General features: G+C 39.3%; 1 protein-coding gene across 2 annotated transcripts in view; it reads right to left on the bottom strand.

Annotated features, from left to right (window-relative positions):
• The window catches only part of LOC127418374 (tenomodulin-like), an 86,628-nt gene that overhangs the window by 26,236 nt on the left and 43,281 nt on the right, over positions 1 to 17,111 (bottom strand). For both annotated transcript variants that reach the window (XM_051658996.1, XM_051658997.1), the window contains exons 3-4: positions 7,464 to 7,604; positions 1,487 to 1,594 (exon numbers count right to left, since the gene is read on the bottom strand). In XM_051658996.1, the coding sequence (XP_051514956.1) occupies positions 1,487 to 1,594; positions 7,464 to 7,604 (249 nt within the window). The remainder of the gene's footprint in view (positions 1 to 1,486; positions 1,595 to 7,463; positions 7,605 to 17,111) is intronic.

Genomic DNA, 17,111 nt, shown 5'->3' on the forward strand with positions numbered 1-17,111 from the left:
CAACAACTGCTCCACTGATGATGCCATTGCATCTACAATACACACTGCTCTCTCCCACCTGGAAAAAAAGAACACTTATGTGAGAATGTTGTTTGTAGACTAGAGCTCAGCATTCAACACCATAGTGCCCTCCAAGCTAGATGAGAAACTCTGGGCGCTGGGTTTAAACAGCTCGCTGTGCAGCTGGATCCTGGACTTCCTGTCAAGCAGACACCAGGTGGTTAGAATAGGCAGCTACATCTCCTCATCGCTGACCCTCAACACTGGAGCCCCACAGGGCTGTGTTCTCAGCCCACTCTTGTATTCCTTGTACACACATGACTGTGTGGCAACACATAGCTCCAATGCCATCATTAAGTTTGCTGATGATACGACGGTGGTAGGTCTGATCACTGACACTGATGAAACAGCCTACAGAGAGGAGGTGCACACTCTGACACACTGGTTTCAGGAGCACAACCTCTCCCTCAACGTCAGTAAGTCAAAGGAGCTTGTGGTGAAGTTCAGAAGAAAAGACAGAGAACACAGTCCCATCACCATCAATGGAGCACCAGTAGAGAGAGTCAGCAGTTTCAAGTTCCTGGGTGTCCACATCACTGAGGAACTCACATGGTCCATCCACACTGAAGTCGTTGTGAAGAAGGCTCATCAGCACCTCTTCTTCCTGAGACGGCTGAGGAAGTTTGGAATGAACCGCCACATCCTCACATGGTTCTACACCTGCACTGTAGAGAGCATCCTGACTGGCTGCATCTCCGCCTGGTACGGCAATAGTACTGCCCACAACCGCAAAGCACTGCAAAGGGTGGTGCGAACTGCCAGACACATCATCGGAGGTGAGCTTCCCTCCCTCCAGGACATATATACCAGGCGGTGTGTGAAAAAAGCTCAGAGGATCATCAGAGACTCCAGCCACCCGAGCCATGGACTGTTCTCACTGCTACCATCAGGCAGGTGGTATCGCAGCATCAGGACCCGCACCAGATTACTCCATGATAGCTTCTTCCCCCAAGCAATCAGACTTTTGAACTCTTGATCTCCCACGATGAAAATACATCAGCACTGCACTTTATTACTCTTACTCTTATATCTCACTCCGGACTGTCATAAATTATATTATTATTATATTATATTCTCTCTTAACAACTTACTATCAACCGACAGCCTGAATGTCAATACAGTACAATACAACCTACTGTACATTCTATATATACTATATATACTTTTTTTATTGAATAATGTGTATCTATGTTGTGTGTATTGTATACTGTACAGTGTATGTTATTATTTGTATATTGTGTTGTGTGTAATTATGTGTATATTAGACTTTAAATTGTGCTGTGTTAATTTGATGTTATTGTAAATTGGTATATGTCTCATCACTGTCACAACTACTATGTTGATCGGAACTGCACCCTAGAATTTCACACACCATTGCACTTGTGTATATGGCTGTGTGACAATAAAAGTGATTTGATTTTGATACCTCTATATCCACATTCTTTGCATCCACTTCCATCAGCTTGGGAAGCTGCTTGGTTTGAGTCCTGATGTAGCATCTCTGGTGCTTGGCAAAACGGATACCCATTATTCCCTAGAAGATACAGATATTATTTAGATTAACCGTATTTTATTGCCTAATTCAAAAGCAATTGATCTTGAATACTCTTGCACAACAACCCAAAACCTTTTTATCACAGCAAGGATATAGTGCATGTTATATAACTAATGCAACAAGAATAATTTTACAGCCACAACATATGATTATTGGTCTACAGTCTTAGCCAGCAGAGAGGTATATGATTATACATAGGCAAAGCCCATTGATTTGCAGCACTTATGGTCCGTGTTGCATAGCTAATCTGTTTGGTGAAGTGAAAATCTTTTTTTCCTGAAAGACACAGCTGATGGTCTTCCATACAGAATTCATTGCTTTACACTTGAAAAGAGAAAAACCCATTTTAGCAGGAGCATCCGAAGAAAGTTCTCAGTGCTTTACTGTCTGAAAGTAGTCTTCAAGGGAAATAAAGGCTATCACATAACAAACGCTTCACTCAGCTGAATAAAAACAATATCTCACTGCGTTCGGGAATACATTAAGCAATCCACACATCCCACGATTGCTCTCATTTTTCTGTTATATAGTATGAGAAAAGTGAGAGTGAGTGCAAACCCATTAGAGTTGAATTATTTCTGCAGTATTACATTAGACATGACATTTCTGTATTTGGCAAACGCTTTTATCCAAAATGACTAACTGGCATTTGGGGTATAATTTTGTGTCTGGGAATCAAACCCATGCCCTTGGCATTACTTGTGCCATGTTCTACCAGTTGAGCTACAGGAACATACTAGTTGTAAAAATGCATTAATGGAAGCATCTTTCAAAAATGCATGTCATTGCAGCTAACTACACGCTCTCCCTTGCTCTCGCTACCTCTGTTTAATGACACACTAACAACATTCACAGAAACAACAATTGTCATTTTCACCTAAGCTTACCAATTAGCAAAAACAGCAAAATGTTATGAGAGGAATAAAAAAGGAGTGCATTGTTTGTGCCTAAAATGATTGTAACAAATTGCTCTTCAATTTCTGGTAATGGCTTGCTTTTACATGCAAAAAGGAGCTAAAGTTTCTCCTGTTGAAATGCATTTATTGCTGAGCCTGGTCAACTGGAAAATGAAGAGACTCCTCATTACAGGGATAACAAATTTTGGGAAAAGAATGTGATTTAAGAAAGAGTGCTGGAGTACACATTTGCTATTAACCAGATTAAATGTGTGCATGCTCTGTCACAGCTTTCCAACTCAACAATTATTCGATTGGAAGCACTGATTGGCAGAGAGGGCATGGTAGTGTTGCTCTAATCATTGGAACATTACTTGTATGTTAATGCCCACACCTGCTTCCGCCAGCACAGGTTTTGGCTTGAGAGACAACAAATGCTGCATTCCAAATGCAGGTGAAGTTAAGGCCTGGAGGTAAACCTATTTAGTATTGAAGAATCACTATTAATAGCATTACTAGATCTGAGATCAGACTGAATCTTTGTCTGGAAAACTGACCCTTGCTGTATACAGTTTCTGTATTAGGAAATCATAGACAGACTTTGACTTTGTTAAGAAATTCCCCCTGCATCTTTACTGACCTCTCTTATCATCAAATGGGCAGTAAGATAGCTCATCTTGTCTTATTGTTGAACAGACTAATCATTGTTATTCTCCACACTGATGGACAGAGACAGTGATAATTGGCAAAATAATTTAAAGCTTTGCACTCAGACTCTTTTGTTACTGTTTTTACAAGACTACAATGACTGCAGTAAATGAGAAAATGTGCAATTCATAAATGCAGAATGTTCATTTGCACTTATTTGCCAGTATGCATTTTATCCTTTTTTTTTTAACTGAGAAATGAAATTTGTGACTCCAGAGTTACCTTGAATTATTCAGGATTAACATTTGATATATTCTGATTTGTAACTCTATATTTAGAGATACATTTACTTTATATATTCAGGATTTTAGAACTACATGTTTGAATGTACAATTATTCAGATTTATAATTTTATATACATATTTATAACTACATGTACAGAGTTAAATTTATATATTCAAGATTTAAAACAATATATTCAAATTTATAAATATATATTTGGATTTACAATTCTATATTCAGATTTATTTCTATATATGTACTGTATTTAGTTTTTGAATGTATATTTGCATTTACATATTCAGATTTATAACTACTGTATATATTTACAGTTACATTTATATATTCAGGATTTACATTTGTATATTTAGATTTATAACTATATATTTTTGTTTAAAATATATTCAGATTTATAAATATATGTTAGGCTTTACAATTATATATTCAGATTTATAATTATTTTTAATAATTCCTATGTTTTATAATTGTAATATTTATTTTTCAGGATCTTTAACAATATATTAATATTTTAAAATAAACATTCAGGTTTACAATTACATATTCAGATTATAAATATATGTTTATATTTACAACTATATATTGGGATTTATAAATATACATTCAGATTGTTATGGAAACCCAGACTCGATGATGGTGTTTGAACCCGAAGGCAGGTATTTATTGACCAAACACAAACAGGGAAACAGGTGAGTAACAGACATGCAGAATTGAGCTGGTGTGATGAACAGAAACCTGATAATAGTTCATGTTGATGTAGGGAGTGATTATCCTTAAGGTGACACACACACAAGTTGAAGTAGATGTTGGAGAGATCGCTGGAATGACGTTGGAGAGGAACCTTGGAGAATTTCGGGAGAACAGGTAAGTCACAGGTTAGTGAGTCTGTATTCCATGGGAGACCAGCCATCGAGTGAGGAGTGAGTGGGGCTTATGTAGTGGAGCTGATTGACGTGGTGATGAAAGGCAGGTGCAGGTGATTAGTATTCGGGAGAGAGGGAAAGTTGTGTGTGTGTGGCGGGAGAGTCAGGTGAATCTGTGACATTACCAGTCTCTCCACGCACCGCTCCAGAGGGACGTACCTCCCAATGCCATGGCTGACCCCATGCATGAGGAGCTGGATGGTTTGGGTGAGTGTCGTGGAAGTTGGTGAGTAGGGTCAGGTCCAGAATGTTGTCTCGAGGTATCCATGATTTTTCTTCGGGACCATAGCCTTCCCAATCCATGAGGTACTCGAGACGACCCCTGCGGCGCCGGGAGTCCAGGATGTCTCTGACTGCGTAGACAGGTCCGTCTTCCAGAATTAGTGGCTGGGGGGGTTCATCAGCCTGACCAGGATCTGAGGAGTGAGGGGAGAGAGACGGGTGGTGAGGTTTCAAAAGGGAGATGTGGAATGTAGGATGAATGCGGTATTGAGGTGGAATTTGGAGTTGGTATGTGACTGGGTTTATTTGTCTAGTGATGGTAAAGGGACCAATGTAATGGGGACTTAGCTTTTTGCAAGGGAGGTGCAGCCTGATGTCCCTCGTGGAGAGCCACACCTTCTGCCTGGGCTGGTAAACTGGAGTTGAAGATCTCCGGGCATCGGTGTGGCTCTTCTGGCGGCACACAGCCCATTGCAGGTGGTGGTGAGCCAAGTCCCAGACCCTCTCACTCTCTTCAAACCAATGGTTGAAAGATGGGATGTTGGACGGTTTTCCGGACCATGGAAAGAGAGGAGGTTTGTAGCCGAGTACGCACTGAAATGGAGTAAGATTGGTGGAAGGCTGATGCAGGGAGTTGTGTGTGTACTCGGCCCAGGACAGGAAGCGACTCCAACGGTTCTGGTGGTGATGACAGAAGGTTCTGAGAAATCAGCCTATCTCCTGGATTTTCCTTTCCATCTGCCCGTTACTCTGCGGATGGTATCCAGAGGAGAGGCTGATGGTCACACCCATGATAGAGAATAAGGCTTTCCAGACTCTCGAAATGAACTGGGGACCTCTGTCAGAGATGATGTCTTCGGGGATCCCATAATTACGGAATACATGGTTAAATAGGGTTTCGGCACTTTCTAAGGTGGTAGGAAGACCCCTGAGGGGAACCATCTTACAGCCTTTGGAGAATCGGTCCACTGTCACTAAAATGCAGCTGAAATCTTCAGAGGACAGCAAATCAGTGATAAAGTCAACTCCTAGTTGTGACCAAGGTCAACGTGCTATGGGCAGCGGAAGGAGCTCGGTGGGAAATGGATGTGGCTGCATCTCTAGGGCGAGCGAACATTGGAGTAGGAAGCCGCCGCAGTTCTCTGCTGATCCAGAGTATGGTGCTGGATTGACCATGGGACTGCCAGAATAGACCGGTGAAGAAGAAGAGGTGGAGGGAGTGCTGGTCGGGATCGGATGTGCTGAGGGGTTAACCAGTGGAGTTAGTGCATGGTGAAGAGCGTCAACCAGCTCCTGAAATTGTCCGGACCTGCTGGGTTCAAGCTTTTTTGTTGGTCTGATCTTCTGTTATGGAAACCCAGACTCGATGATGGTATTTGAACCCGAAGGCAGGTATTTATTGACTAAACACAAACAGGGAAACAGGTGAGTAACAAACATGCAGAACTGAGCTGGTGTGATTAACAGAAACCTGATGATAGTTCATGTTGATGTAGGGAGTGATTATCCATGAGGTGAAACACACACAAGTTGAAGTAGACTTTGGAGAGGAAACATGGAGAGATCACTGGAATGACGTTGGAGAGGAAACTTGGAGAATTTTGGGAGAACAGGTAAGTCACAGGTTAGTGAGTCTGTATTCCATGGGAGACCAGACATCGAGTGAGGAGTGAGTGGGGCTTATGTAGTGGAGCTGATTGACGTGGTGATGGAAAGCAGGTGCAGGTGATTAGTATTCGGGAGAGAGGGAAGGTTCTGTGTGTGGCAGGAGAGTCAGGTGAATCTGTGACACAGATTTACAATTATATATTCAGATTTAAATCTGCATATTCAGATTTACATTTATATATTCAGATTTGTAACCATATATTCAGAATTTATAATTTCCCGCTTTGAACAAGCTGTGTTCAAGGAGTGCTGATATTTAGTGTCACAGCACTGGGGCTTACTGTAAACTATTTAAATAACCCTCGACCAGCAAATAAATTTAGGCTACTTTTAAACTAGTCTTTTCAGCAACAGCTGAATCACAACTGATATTTAGTACAACAGCACTCTTGCTAATGAGAAATTGCTTAAATACATGTTCTGAAAAATGCAATGAGAATTTACTGGTACCTTGCATTGCAGTAACATAGGCTATGTACTGTTGTATTATTCTCCTTACTCATGCTGGAGGATGCTTTATGGCTTTTGGTTCATGACACAATCTATGATGTGTCTCCTATAAGCTGCTGTTTTGGGATTTTCATCTTTTCTTTAGTTTCTGGAAGTCACTCTGAAATGTCTAAAATAATAGAGAAAGGATTTTGCTTGTGTATCTGCTGGCATTACCACTTGCATTTCCATTCATGGGATGTAGCCTTTGGGCTCTTTGGAGATGGTTTGTAGTTTTTTAGTGTGTGTAATGACTTGCAACATCCCTCCTTCACAAAAATCAATTCCAAAGTCTGCCCTGAGCCAACCGTTAGTAGAAGTTACAGGAAGTGCAGAAGAATGCTCAGTGCTCAAACTCCCCTTTCATTTAAATCAACATGTGATTTGAATGATTTTGCCTATTGTGGTCTCCCATGGAAATGACTTGAATGAAACTAATCTCTTTTGTGGCTTTGCTCCACTGACCATAGTAATTTAGGAAGAAGATGGGGCCAGCAACAAGTGTGTGAATGTTGATGCGAGATGTAATTGCTGCCAGTTTTCTTTTGCTTAGCAGTGTTTTTCAAAAGATTCAATATCATCAGTCTAAGAGCAAAAGAAAAATGCTCTGTCTGTATTTTGACAGCAACTCCTAGGCTGAGACGTGTATAATAAGAATGTGAGCCGAACCACTCACTCACTCACACTTATGTCATAAACCCTTACATTTTTGAAGTCATGCACCTCCAGGACCTCGTCAGTGCTGTTTCCCATTCTGAAGATTTCGATGCGTTGGTCTGGAAGGATTTTCATCATGCTCTCAGTCTCCATTCCATCTAGTACAGCTTTGTAGTGATGATTATACACCTGTTGAGATACATACACCCCAACACATCAAATTAAAAACACGAGTATTGGAACATAACTGGAATGTTCCAATTTTTATTCTTTTCATATCCAAACTGAAACCTAGGAATGCATTGCCTCTTAATACAAACACAAAATATCAGTCCTTATTCCCATCGTTTCATCAAAGCCAGTCAGTGCACACAGTTGTTTAAACTGACAGCCAGCATGTCTACAACCTCTTTTAATGAATGAGATCTGGCAGTTGCCCTTAGTCAGAATGAAAGCATGCTTCAAGTAGTCTCAACAAATGCCTGATTTGCCTGATTGTCTGAGGTCTTGGAATCATTATATGACTTCACTCGGTTGCCATACCTTACTGCATTGCTCTTTATCTCAGCTGCTTCTTTAAAAATTGTTCTTGGGCATGCATGGATGGCTCTCCACTGTCTACAGAAATGATTCATGTCCACCAGCCAAAAACCCTGCTATTAATATTTGTGTGTGTTGTATTATGATGAGAAATTACATTGCTGAGCTCACCCTCATCTGTCTCAGTATCAATTCTGAGGAATATGTTATTCTTAGACATAAGGCAAAAAATGCACTTAAACACGCACACAGATATAATGCAACATCAAGATTAATGTCACAAATCAATATGTTTTCTGATAATTAAAGTGTTTTATGCAGTGTAGCATAGAGCAGTAAACACATCATTTAATGGTGTATTGTTGTTCAGCTTTGTTGTGGAGGGTGTAATGTATTGAAATTAGCTTCAAAGTAACTTCTGCATGAATCTAAATTTGTATTCATCTGTGGACAAAGAGGTTATTTAAAGATGTAAGAACACAAGTGTCATGCTAGCAGCACTGATTGGACATCTATGTGTTCTAACAAGAATGAAAAATAAAATTTTATTTAAAATTTTGTATGTTACTGTGTATTTACATAGGTATTTACTGATTAATGCTAATCAACTACATGGATCTGTTTTGTAATTATTTTATAAAACTGCTTGTACTTTCAGGTTTGTGTGCTGAAATATCAAACGTAAAAGTGATACAACTTTTTTAGCTGTTAAGGACCTTGTCAGTGTCTGTCCAGCTTAAAACTATGCTGCAGACCTTATGATTGATTGAAATCCCAGAGCTTTCTTAAACTCTCCTTGTTCCATCCTTGTTCCTTTGTGTTGTTTATCTCTTGTGTTCCCTCTCAGCTTGAAAAGCACAGTGTCACTCATTGCTGCGCTCCTATATTAGGACAAACCTCACATGAACCTCCCCTTGACCAGGTTTAACCCAACTTATATTTTTGTCTGCTCTGTGCTGTCTTGTCGAGTACCCAAGTTACCTGAATACATAACAAAAATAACACAGCACATGTGACCTTTTCCTTAGTCTACAAATACATTCACAATAATACAAATACAAATACATTCTTTTCTGGCCACACAGCATCCTGTGGCCTCACTTTATAGACTGTGCCCACTTGGTCCAAACACCCCACTACTTTATACACCTTCGAGCCCCATATATCTTGGATTTTATGTCGCCCTTAGAAATTATTCTTACACAAGACAAGTGTACCAACAGGCAAAATAGGCACTAATTCAGGGTGGTGGCTTGCCCGATGGGCCGCTGCCACTTCCAACTGATCTCTAGCAGCATCATAAACTGATGCTAAGTGGTCCTGGTGACTTCTCACCCAATCATGGGCTGTGTCTAATACCTCACCTTCCTCTTCTCTTCCCAGGAGAGCATTGACAGGAAGCTTGGGCTTCTGACCGAACATTAATTCATAAGGGGAATAGCCAGTAGACTGGTGAGCAGTGGTGTTATATGCGAAAAGCAACTGGGGTAAGAACTGAGGCCACTTTCTATTTTTATCATTTGGCAATGTATGAAGAAGATTGTGCAATGTATGATTAGACCGCTTGCACTGGCCGTTCCCTTCTGGGTGGTACGGCATAGTCCGGCTTTTCTGTACTTCATAAAGGTGGCACAAGCGCTTGAACAGTTCTCCTTCAAAATTTCACCGTTGATCGGAGTGAATGTGTTTATGTACACCATACACATAAAACCATCTCTCAATCAAGATACAGGCCACAGTGCTGGCTATTTGATCTCTAGTTGGATAGGCCTGAGTAAATTTCAAGGAAATTTTCTCACCCATCAATCACCCGCTCAAGAAGGGAGAAATCAAAGCTAGTGAAAAGCCACTACACTAATCTTTTCTGGATCTGTGGACACTCCCTGGGAAGAAATCACATGGCCTAAATACCTCACCTCTCACTGGAAAAAATGGCATTTCCTGAATTTCAACTTTAAATTATGTTGTTGGAGACAACAAAGTACCATCTCTAGTCATTGGAGATGTTGCTCAAAGGAACTAGAGTAGATTAAAACACTCCACAATGGCCTGTTTCCACTCCCTCCCTGCTTGTTGCACTGTCAGAGAAGAAAGCAGACCCCCCCCCATGTTGAAAAAACAGTTCTTGATAACAACAATTCAAAATATTCATTCCAAGAAGACCAGGGACAGAGAGCTTATACTGCTTAGTGACAAGTTCTCTTGGATCTTTCATAATTAGAACACCCATTTTGGGAAGGACTTTACCCAAAACCTCAACATCTAGTTCCAGGTAGCCACAATAGGGGATTTCGTATTGGAAATTTAGCTCGAAAAAGCTCGCAGTATACCATAGATCCAGTTTCCAGCAAACAAGAGGTTAGGACACCACCGAATGTAACTTGTACTACGGGGAAATCATCCAATAAGTTGAGGTGGAGCTTCAGCTGATAGTACACTTGAGCCTGAAAAACCCCCTCCTAGTGCCAGACTCCCAACACCGGAGGGCGCTAGTTTCCCTGCGGCACTGAGGAATCACTTACGGCATAATGCCTTGGTACCTGAGGTGACTGTTCCTGACCAGTTACATGTTCCCTCTCAGTACCCATTGGTGTACCTATTAAATCAGTCCTACAAAACCTTGAAATGTGACCTGCTCTATTACAACGCATACAAATAGGCCTACCATCCTCCTGGAAATGAGCATTCCTAAGGCGAGAAGCAACATTCCCCACAATATTTTAGGGACCCATAGTATTTGGGGAATTAAAACTCAAATGCTTCAGAATGGCATCTAATTGGGCCTGTAGCTTACGGAGAAAATCTTTCAAGTCACCTAATTCATTTCCGTGGCCGTGCACTAAGAGGTGCTCCCTCTTCTGCCCACTGAATAGCTTTGGTGCGTACGTCAAGGAATAACATTTCAGTATTCATTCGAACCTGTTATTTTAATTCCCTACGCAATGCATTATCTCGCAGGTGCTCAATAAACTGGTCACGTAATGTCTGATCTGGATTACAAAAGGTTCTTGCATTTCATTACCTCCATTAAAGCCATGAGGGCATGTGAATACTCACGCAAGGACTCCCCCTCCAGCTGGTGATGTTGGAAGAATTGCTTCTGTAAACCAACAAGAGACTGAGAAAAACCATACATGTCAAGCAAGATAGTAAAACTCTTTTCGGGGTCATCCCTATCACTAGGTGGATGAAACCTGGCTTCAGCCGTAGCTTCTCCATCTAAAGATCATATACAAATAGGGCCTTTTCAGCTATGGGAACTGGCTGTACTACTAGAGACCTACGCACCTCCTCCACCTAATCCTCCACAGACACGTCGTCAAGGGACCATTTACCTGAAAACCTGGGACATTTCCTTTCTCGTGGGACATATACATAACGTTCAGGAACAGAGGCATTAATAGGTACAATATGTTGAGGAAATCGAACATCATCAACATTAGGGTTAACAGGTTCCATGTTGTTAATATTTTCATTAATAGGTCTCCTGTGTAAAAAAATTACATCTTTACTATTGTTTCATAACTCTATATCCTCGGAGTATTCTACTATGGTGGATCTGATTCTGAACCATCTTAAAACTAACGTGAAGGGTGTCAATGCTCACACTATGCGGAAACGGGTATGTAGAGATGGTCTTCGATTGAGAAGGTTGAAAGATACAAATAAACTTTGCCTGCCTACTACTCTCCTCATCAATGCGCAATCCCTGCGAGCAAAAACGGATGAATTGTCAGCCAATATTCACTACCTACATGAGGTCCGGAATTCCTGTGTCCTGGCGATTACTGATACGTGGCTGGACAGCAACGTCATGTCCAGCGAGGTGGAACCTTCTGGTTTTGTGTCGTTTAGGACCGACCGAGATCCTAACATCAACGGGAAGATTCGTGGAGGTGGTGTACGTCTTCTTGTTCGGGATGACTGGTGCCGAGCAGTCACAGTGAGAGAGAGCCTGTGCACCTCAGACATTGAACTGTTGTGTGTTTCACTCCGACCGTATTATCTACCAAGGGAGTTTTCCCAAATTTTTTATTACTGTGGTATATATTCATCCTAAAGTAAATTTCAATGAGGCGCAAGAGGCTATTTACAATTGATCTCAGAGACTTGAGACAATTTCTCCTGATACTCCTAAATTTATTCTGGGTGATTTTAATAACTGCAATGTTAAGAAGATGTCAATATGTTGACTGTCTCACTAGAAGAAAAAAAAAAGACTTTAGAAATGTGTTATGAAACTGTCATAAATGCTTATATTTTCTCTCTTCTCCCTCCACTGGGGGCATCTGATCACAGTGTAATCTATCTCTGCCCTGTTTATCAGAGGTTACTTGAAAGGGAGAAGCCTCAGGAAAAGACTGTTAAAGTGTGAGGTAATGACAGTACAATGGCTCTGCAGGGATGCTTTGAATGTACACAGTGGGAGGTCTTTGGTAGTGTAGATATTAATGAACAGGTTGAGACAGTGACTGATTACATACATTTTTGTGTAGACTCTGTCATCTCTACTAAGATTTTCAAAGTCTACCCTAATGATAAACCTTGGGTGTCTAAAGAATTAAAGACCCTCATAAATGAGAAAAGAAAGACATAGAAAACAGGATGTGATAACTTTAAGGGACATATAGAGGCAGATCAAAAGGCAAATACAGATAGATAAGCATATTTATAATCAAAAAATAGAGGCATCTCTGACACCTGGTAACTCTAGACATGCTTGGCAGGGGATTAAGATTATGACAAATGTCCCCCTTAAGGGAAGAGGTAAATTGCCTCTGGTGCTGCAAGATAATGAGGAGCTGAAGATGGCCAATCAGCTTAACTCATACTTCTGCCATTTTGAAAGTGGATGTGGGGACGCTGTTTCAGTGATGTCGTTATTACCTACAACTCATTTTTCCGCTGGTCTTTATATTAATGAATTTGAGGTCAGTCAGATTTTTAGAAAATTTAATCCACGTAAAAGTCCAGGCCCAGATAAATATGTGGTAAAGTTTTAAATCATTGTGCTACCCAGTTAGCACCAGTTTTTACTGATATTTTTAGGGCATCTTATAATATTGGTATTGTTCCTGCTTTATGGAAAACATCTACAATAGTTCCAGTAGCAAAAGTTATTAGACCTTCAGGATTAAATTATTTTCGACCAATAGCATTGACATCACTAATGATGAAGTGTTTTGTGCATTTAGTGAACAAGTACATTGAATCCCAAACACAGCATCTTATAGATCCTCTGCAATTTGCATATCAAGCTTCTAGGGGGGTAGAGGATGCAATCTTGACTGTATTGCATCTGTTGCATTCTCACTTAGAGAAACCAAAGACTCATGCTAAAGTTTTATTTGCAGATTTCTCATCCGCCTTTAATAGTATTTCCCTAGTACATTAGCAGTTATACTGGCAAAATAATTTTTACTTGAAAGTAGGCTGATTACATGGATGAATGATTTCCTTAGTTTTAGAACCCAGCAGGTTGAGATAGGTGGGTCTACTTCTGATAAAATTATTACTTCAATAGGATCACCTAGGGATGTGTTTTATCACCATTATTATTTATTTTATATACTAATTCTTGTTTAAGTACTTTTATGAATAGATATATAATTAAGTATGCAGATGATACTGCTTCAGTGAGCCTCTTACATGATGGGGAGGAAGAGCATGGGCCTGTCCTTGAGATTTTTTTAAACTGGTGTGAGAAATCAAATCTTCTCCTAAACATCTCCAAAACTAAGGAGATGTCTATTGATTTCAGAGAGCAGAAAATATCACAACCTACATTCATTAATGGGGAGCCAATTCAATCATTTACAAATTATAAATACCTCTGTATAGTGCTTGACCACAAGCTTAAATGGGACATGTGGACCGATTGTATAAGTAAGAAGACACAACAGAGAATGTATTTCCTAAAGAAATTACTCTCCTTTAATGTCCACAACAGAATGCTTTTGATGTTTTATGGTGCATTTATTGAAAGTGTTATGACATTCTGTATTATTTGTTGGTATGGTAATGCTGCGGAGGTACAGAAGAAATCAATAAGAAAAGTGGTAACAATGGCAAGTAAATTGTTAGGGATTACGTTACTGAGTATAGAAAGTATTTATAAAGAGAGAGTGTTAAATAAGGCAAATAATATTGTGAGTGACAAGAGGCATCCTTTGGCCTCTGCTTTTGAAGTGTAGCCATCTGGCCCACGGTATTGTGTTCCCTGCTGCATGAAAAACAGGTCCAAATTATCTTTTACATTTTTAAATTCTTCTTTTAAAAGTTGTTAACTGACGACCAGTTACAATTTTTTTTTTTTTTAAATACTGTGTATGTTGTTTATATATGCCAATCATGATTTCTGATGTCTGTGTGATTATGCTGCAAACCCATTTTCCCTACGGGGACAAATAAACTAATAAATAATCTGTCCCAAAAAGCTCCCAATGAAGCAGAGTAGCCACCAGGTAACCACAGGATGATGAATTCCACACTCCTCAGCAACCACTGTTTCTTCTCTTTCTCCAACACACAAAACACCAATATATACACCAGGTGTATAATAAAAAAATGGGGGGAGAACTACTTAGCAGCCCAGAAGGGATATGCAGATCAGTCCCTAAAAATAGTGACACATTTAAAAATTACTCAACCCAACAGCCCACTATACACAAAATGATGATGATGATGATGATAACAACAATAATAATAATAATCATCATCATCATCATACAAGACAAATCAATAAGAATAACCAAACCAAAATAACTACAAAGGGTAAAGAAATACACAAACTCCATACAGCATCTCGACATCAATTAAAAAGAAAACATATGCACAAAACATAAAATTTAACAGAAAAAGAACAGAAGAAACAGTGGTCGCCCATTTCAGCAGCTAATCCAACTCCTTGATAATAGCGCAGTTGGGGTTGCGGGGGGAATTATGTAATTTAGCTGTCCCGTCAGACGGAGAAACGGGAGAAGTAACTATGCCTCATCAGAAATTGGATGGAAAAAAAGAACTGACTAGCGACGGACACAATTGATTTAAAGGTTATAAAAAACCAGAGAATGCTCACAGCTCTTCCAACTCATGAATGCCAGAGGGAACGAGATCAAACGTTAACTTGTCAAGCATCGTGGGACCTTAAAAGCCATCTGTCCCGTCACCCTACCTGCCCCTTTAAAGCAACAGTAACCTAATTCTTGTCACACATATTACAAAGGAATAATAAAAATAATAGTTAATTAGATCTCAGCCTCTATTGCAAAGTATTGAAGTTCAAGGTGAAAAGCAAAGAGAAATACAGTCAGTGTTGGGGAAGCTGCTTTGAAGCTGTAGTTTGACAAGCTACAAGCTACTCATAATTTAAAGTTAAGCTACAGTCAAGCTACTCTTTTGAAAATGCAGTTAGCTACACTACAAGTTACTATCAAAAAGTAGCTAGCTACATTGAAGCTACTTAATGAGGCATTTTATTTTTTACAATATTACTATCAAACCAATAATATTAATAACAAAATTTACACTAATAACATTTATTAATTAATAAACATTTAAAGTATTTAATTAAATATAATAAATGTATTGAATACATTTAATGAATAGTAACATTAATACAGTAAATAATGGCCATAAAATAAAATACAACAACAAAAAATAAAAACAAAAATACCAGAGGCCATTAAAAAAATCATTTTTATACGATACTTAACACTTTTCAGTCCTGCTGTGGCCAGTTGTAGCCTACTTCCCTGAAGATCACATTTTTATGACAAACTCTCTTTGGGCTGATGTTTTGTGCTTGTCACTTAATAGTTTGTTTGGATAATAAGTGAATAGAAACTCAGGGCTTGTGTCTCCCCTCACCTGGGTTTATGACTTTTTTGCCATTGACACACAAGTGCCAGCTTTATAGGTCACATACAGAGGTTGCGCTACAAATATTTGTTTGCTTTGTTCAGGTCCAAAAAAGAGGACATTTGGTCACCCTAGATTGTTGCATTACAATACATTTCTTTTACCAATAACTGTATTTATTTTAAATGAAAATAATAGTTAATTAAATGCTAAGAAACTGATAAATCAAACAGTTATACATGATAGGAACTATTATAATAATTACTATATACTGTATATATATATATATTATAATAATAATTATCTTGCTACTCCCAGTGATGATGAGAAGTGAAATAAGAACAGAATTGTGTTCTTTTTATCATTTTCAGATTTACCCACCCCTGCATGTCTTGTAAAATTAAAAAACTGTGGTTGCTCGCTTTACATCACCATCAGACAATCGCTTCTTATCTAAGTGAGCTATTTTAAGCTGCCAGTAGATGGCAGTAATGCATTATTTTAGTTTGTGAACTGCTGTTACGAAAGATGAAGGAGATGACGACTTTGGCTGTGTCTCATTTGGAAGGCTGCTTCCTCCGGAGGTCGCATTTCTCGGCCGCATACGTCATCGAGGCTGTCTCGTTTCAGAAAAGCGATTAGGACACTTCAAATGCAGCCCTCGAATGCGACCTTCTTTCACGGGAATTCGGAGGATGCATGAGGTATGTCCTTTGTGGGCACTCACAACCCACAATTCTTTGCTTTAACGGAAATGTCTAAAAAAAAAAATAACAACGTCAATTTGCCCGTAAATATGTTGTTCAAATGCAAGTAGTGTTAATTCCCAAGTTGAAGTACCTCAGTAGATGTGTGCAGAGTATATAATATGTATTATTATCAGAATCAGAATCAGCTTTATTGCCAAGTATGCTTACACATACAAGGAATTTGTCTTGGTGACAGGAGCTTCCAGTGTACAACAATACAAAAACAATACAAAAACAGCAGCAAGACATAGATAATAATAAAAAATACAAAATAATTATACACATACGTACATACACACACAGACACACACATACATACATACACACATACACATACGTAGTGCAAATCTAATACAAATCTGTTATCTCTTATGTACAGTGCAAATACAATCGGTTTTCAGAGGAATGAAATGGCAGAAGAGGTTGGATGTGTTGGATAAATATAAAAAAGACTCAACTGTGTATTGCACATAGTTATTGCTCAATGGGGCAATTTAACTGTTCATGAGATGGATAGCCTGAGGGAAAAAAACTGTTCCTGTGCCTG

This window comes from Myxocyprinus asiaticus, chromosome 27, assembly GCF_019703515.2.
Source record: "Myxocyprinus asiaticus isolate MX2 ecotype Aquarium Trade chromosome 27, UBuf_Myxa_2, whole genome shotgun sequence".
NCBI classification, from domain to species: Eukaryota; Metazoa; Chordata; class Actinopteri; order Cypriniformes; family Catostomidae; genus Myxocyprinus; species Myxocyprinus asiaticus.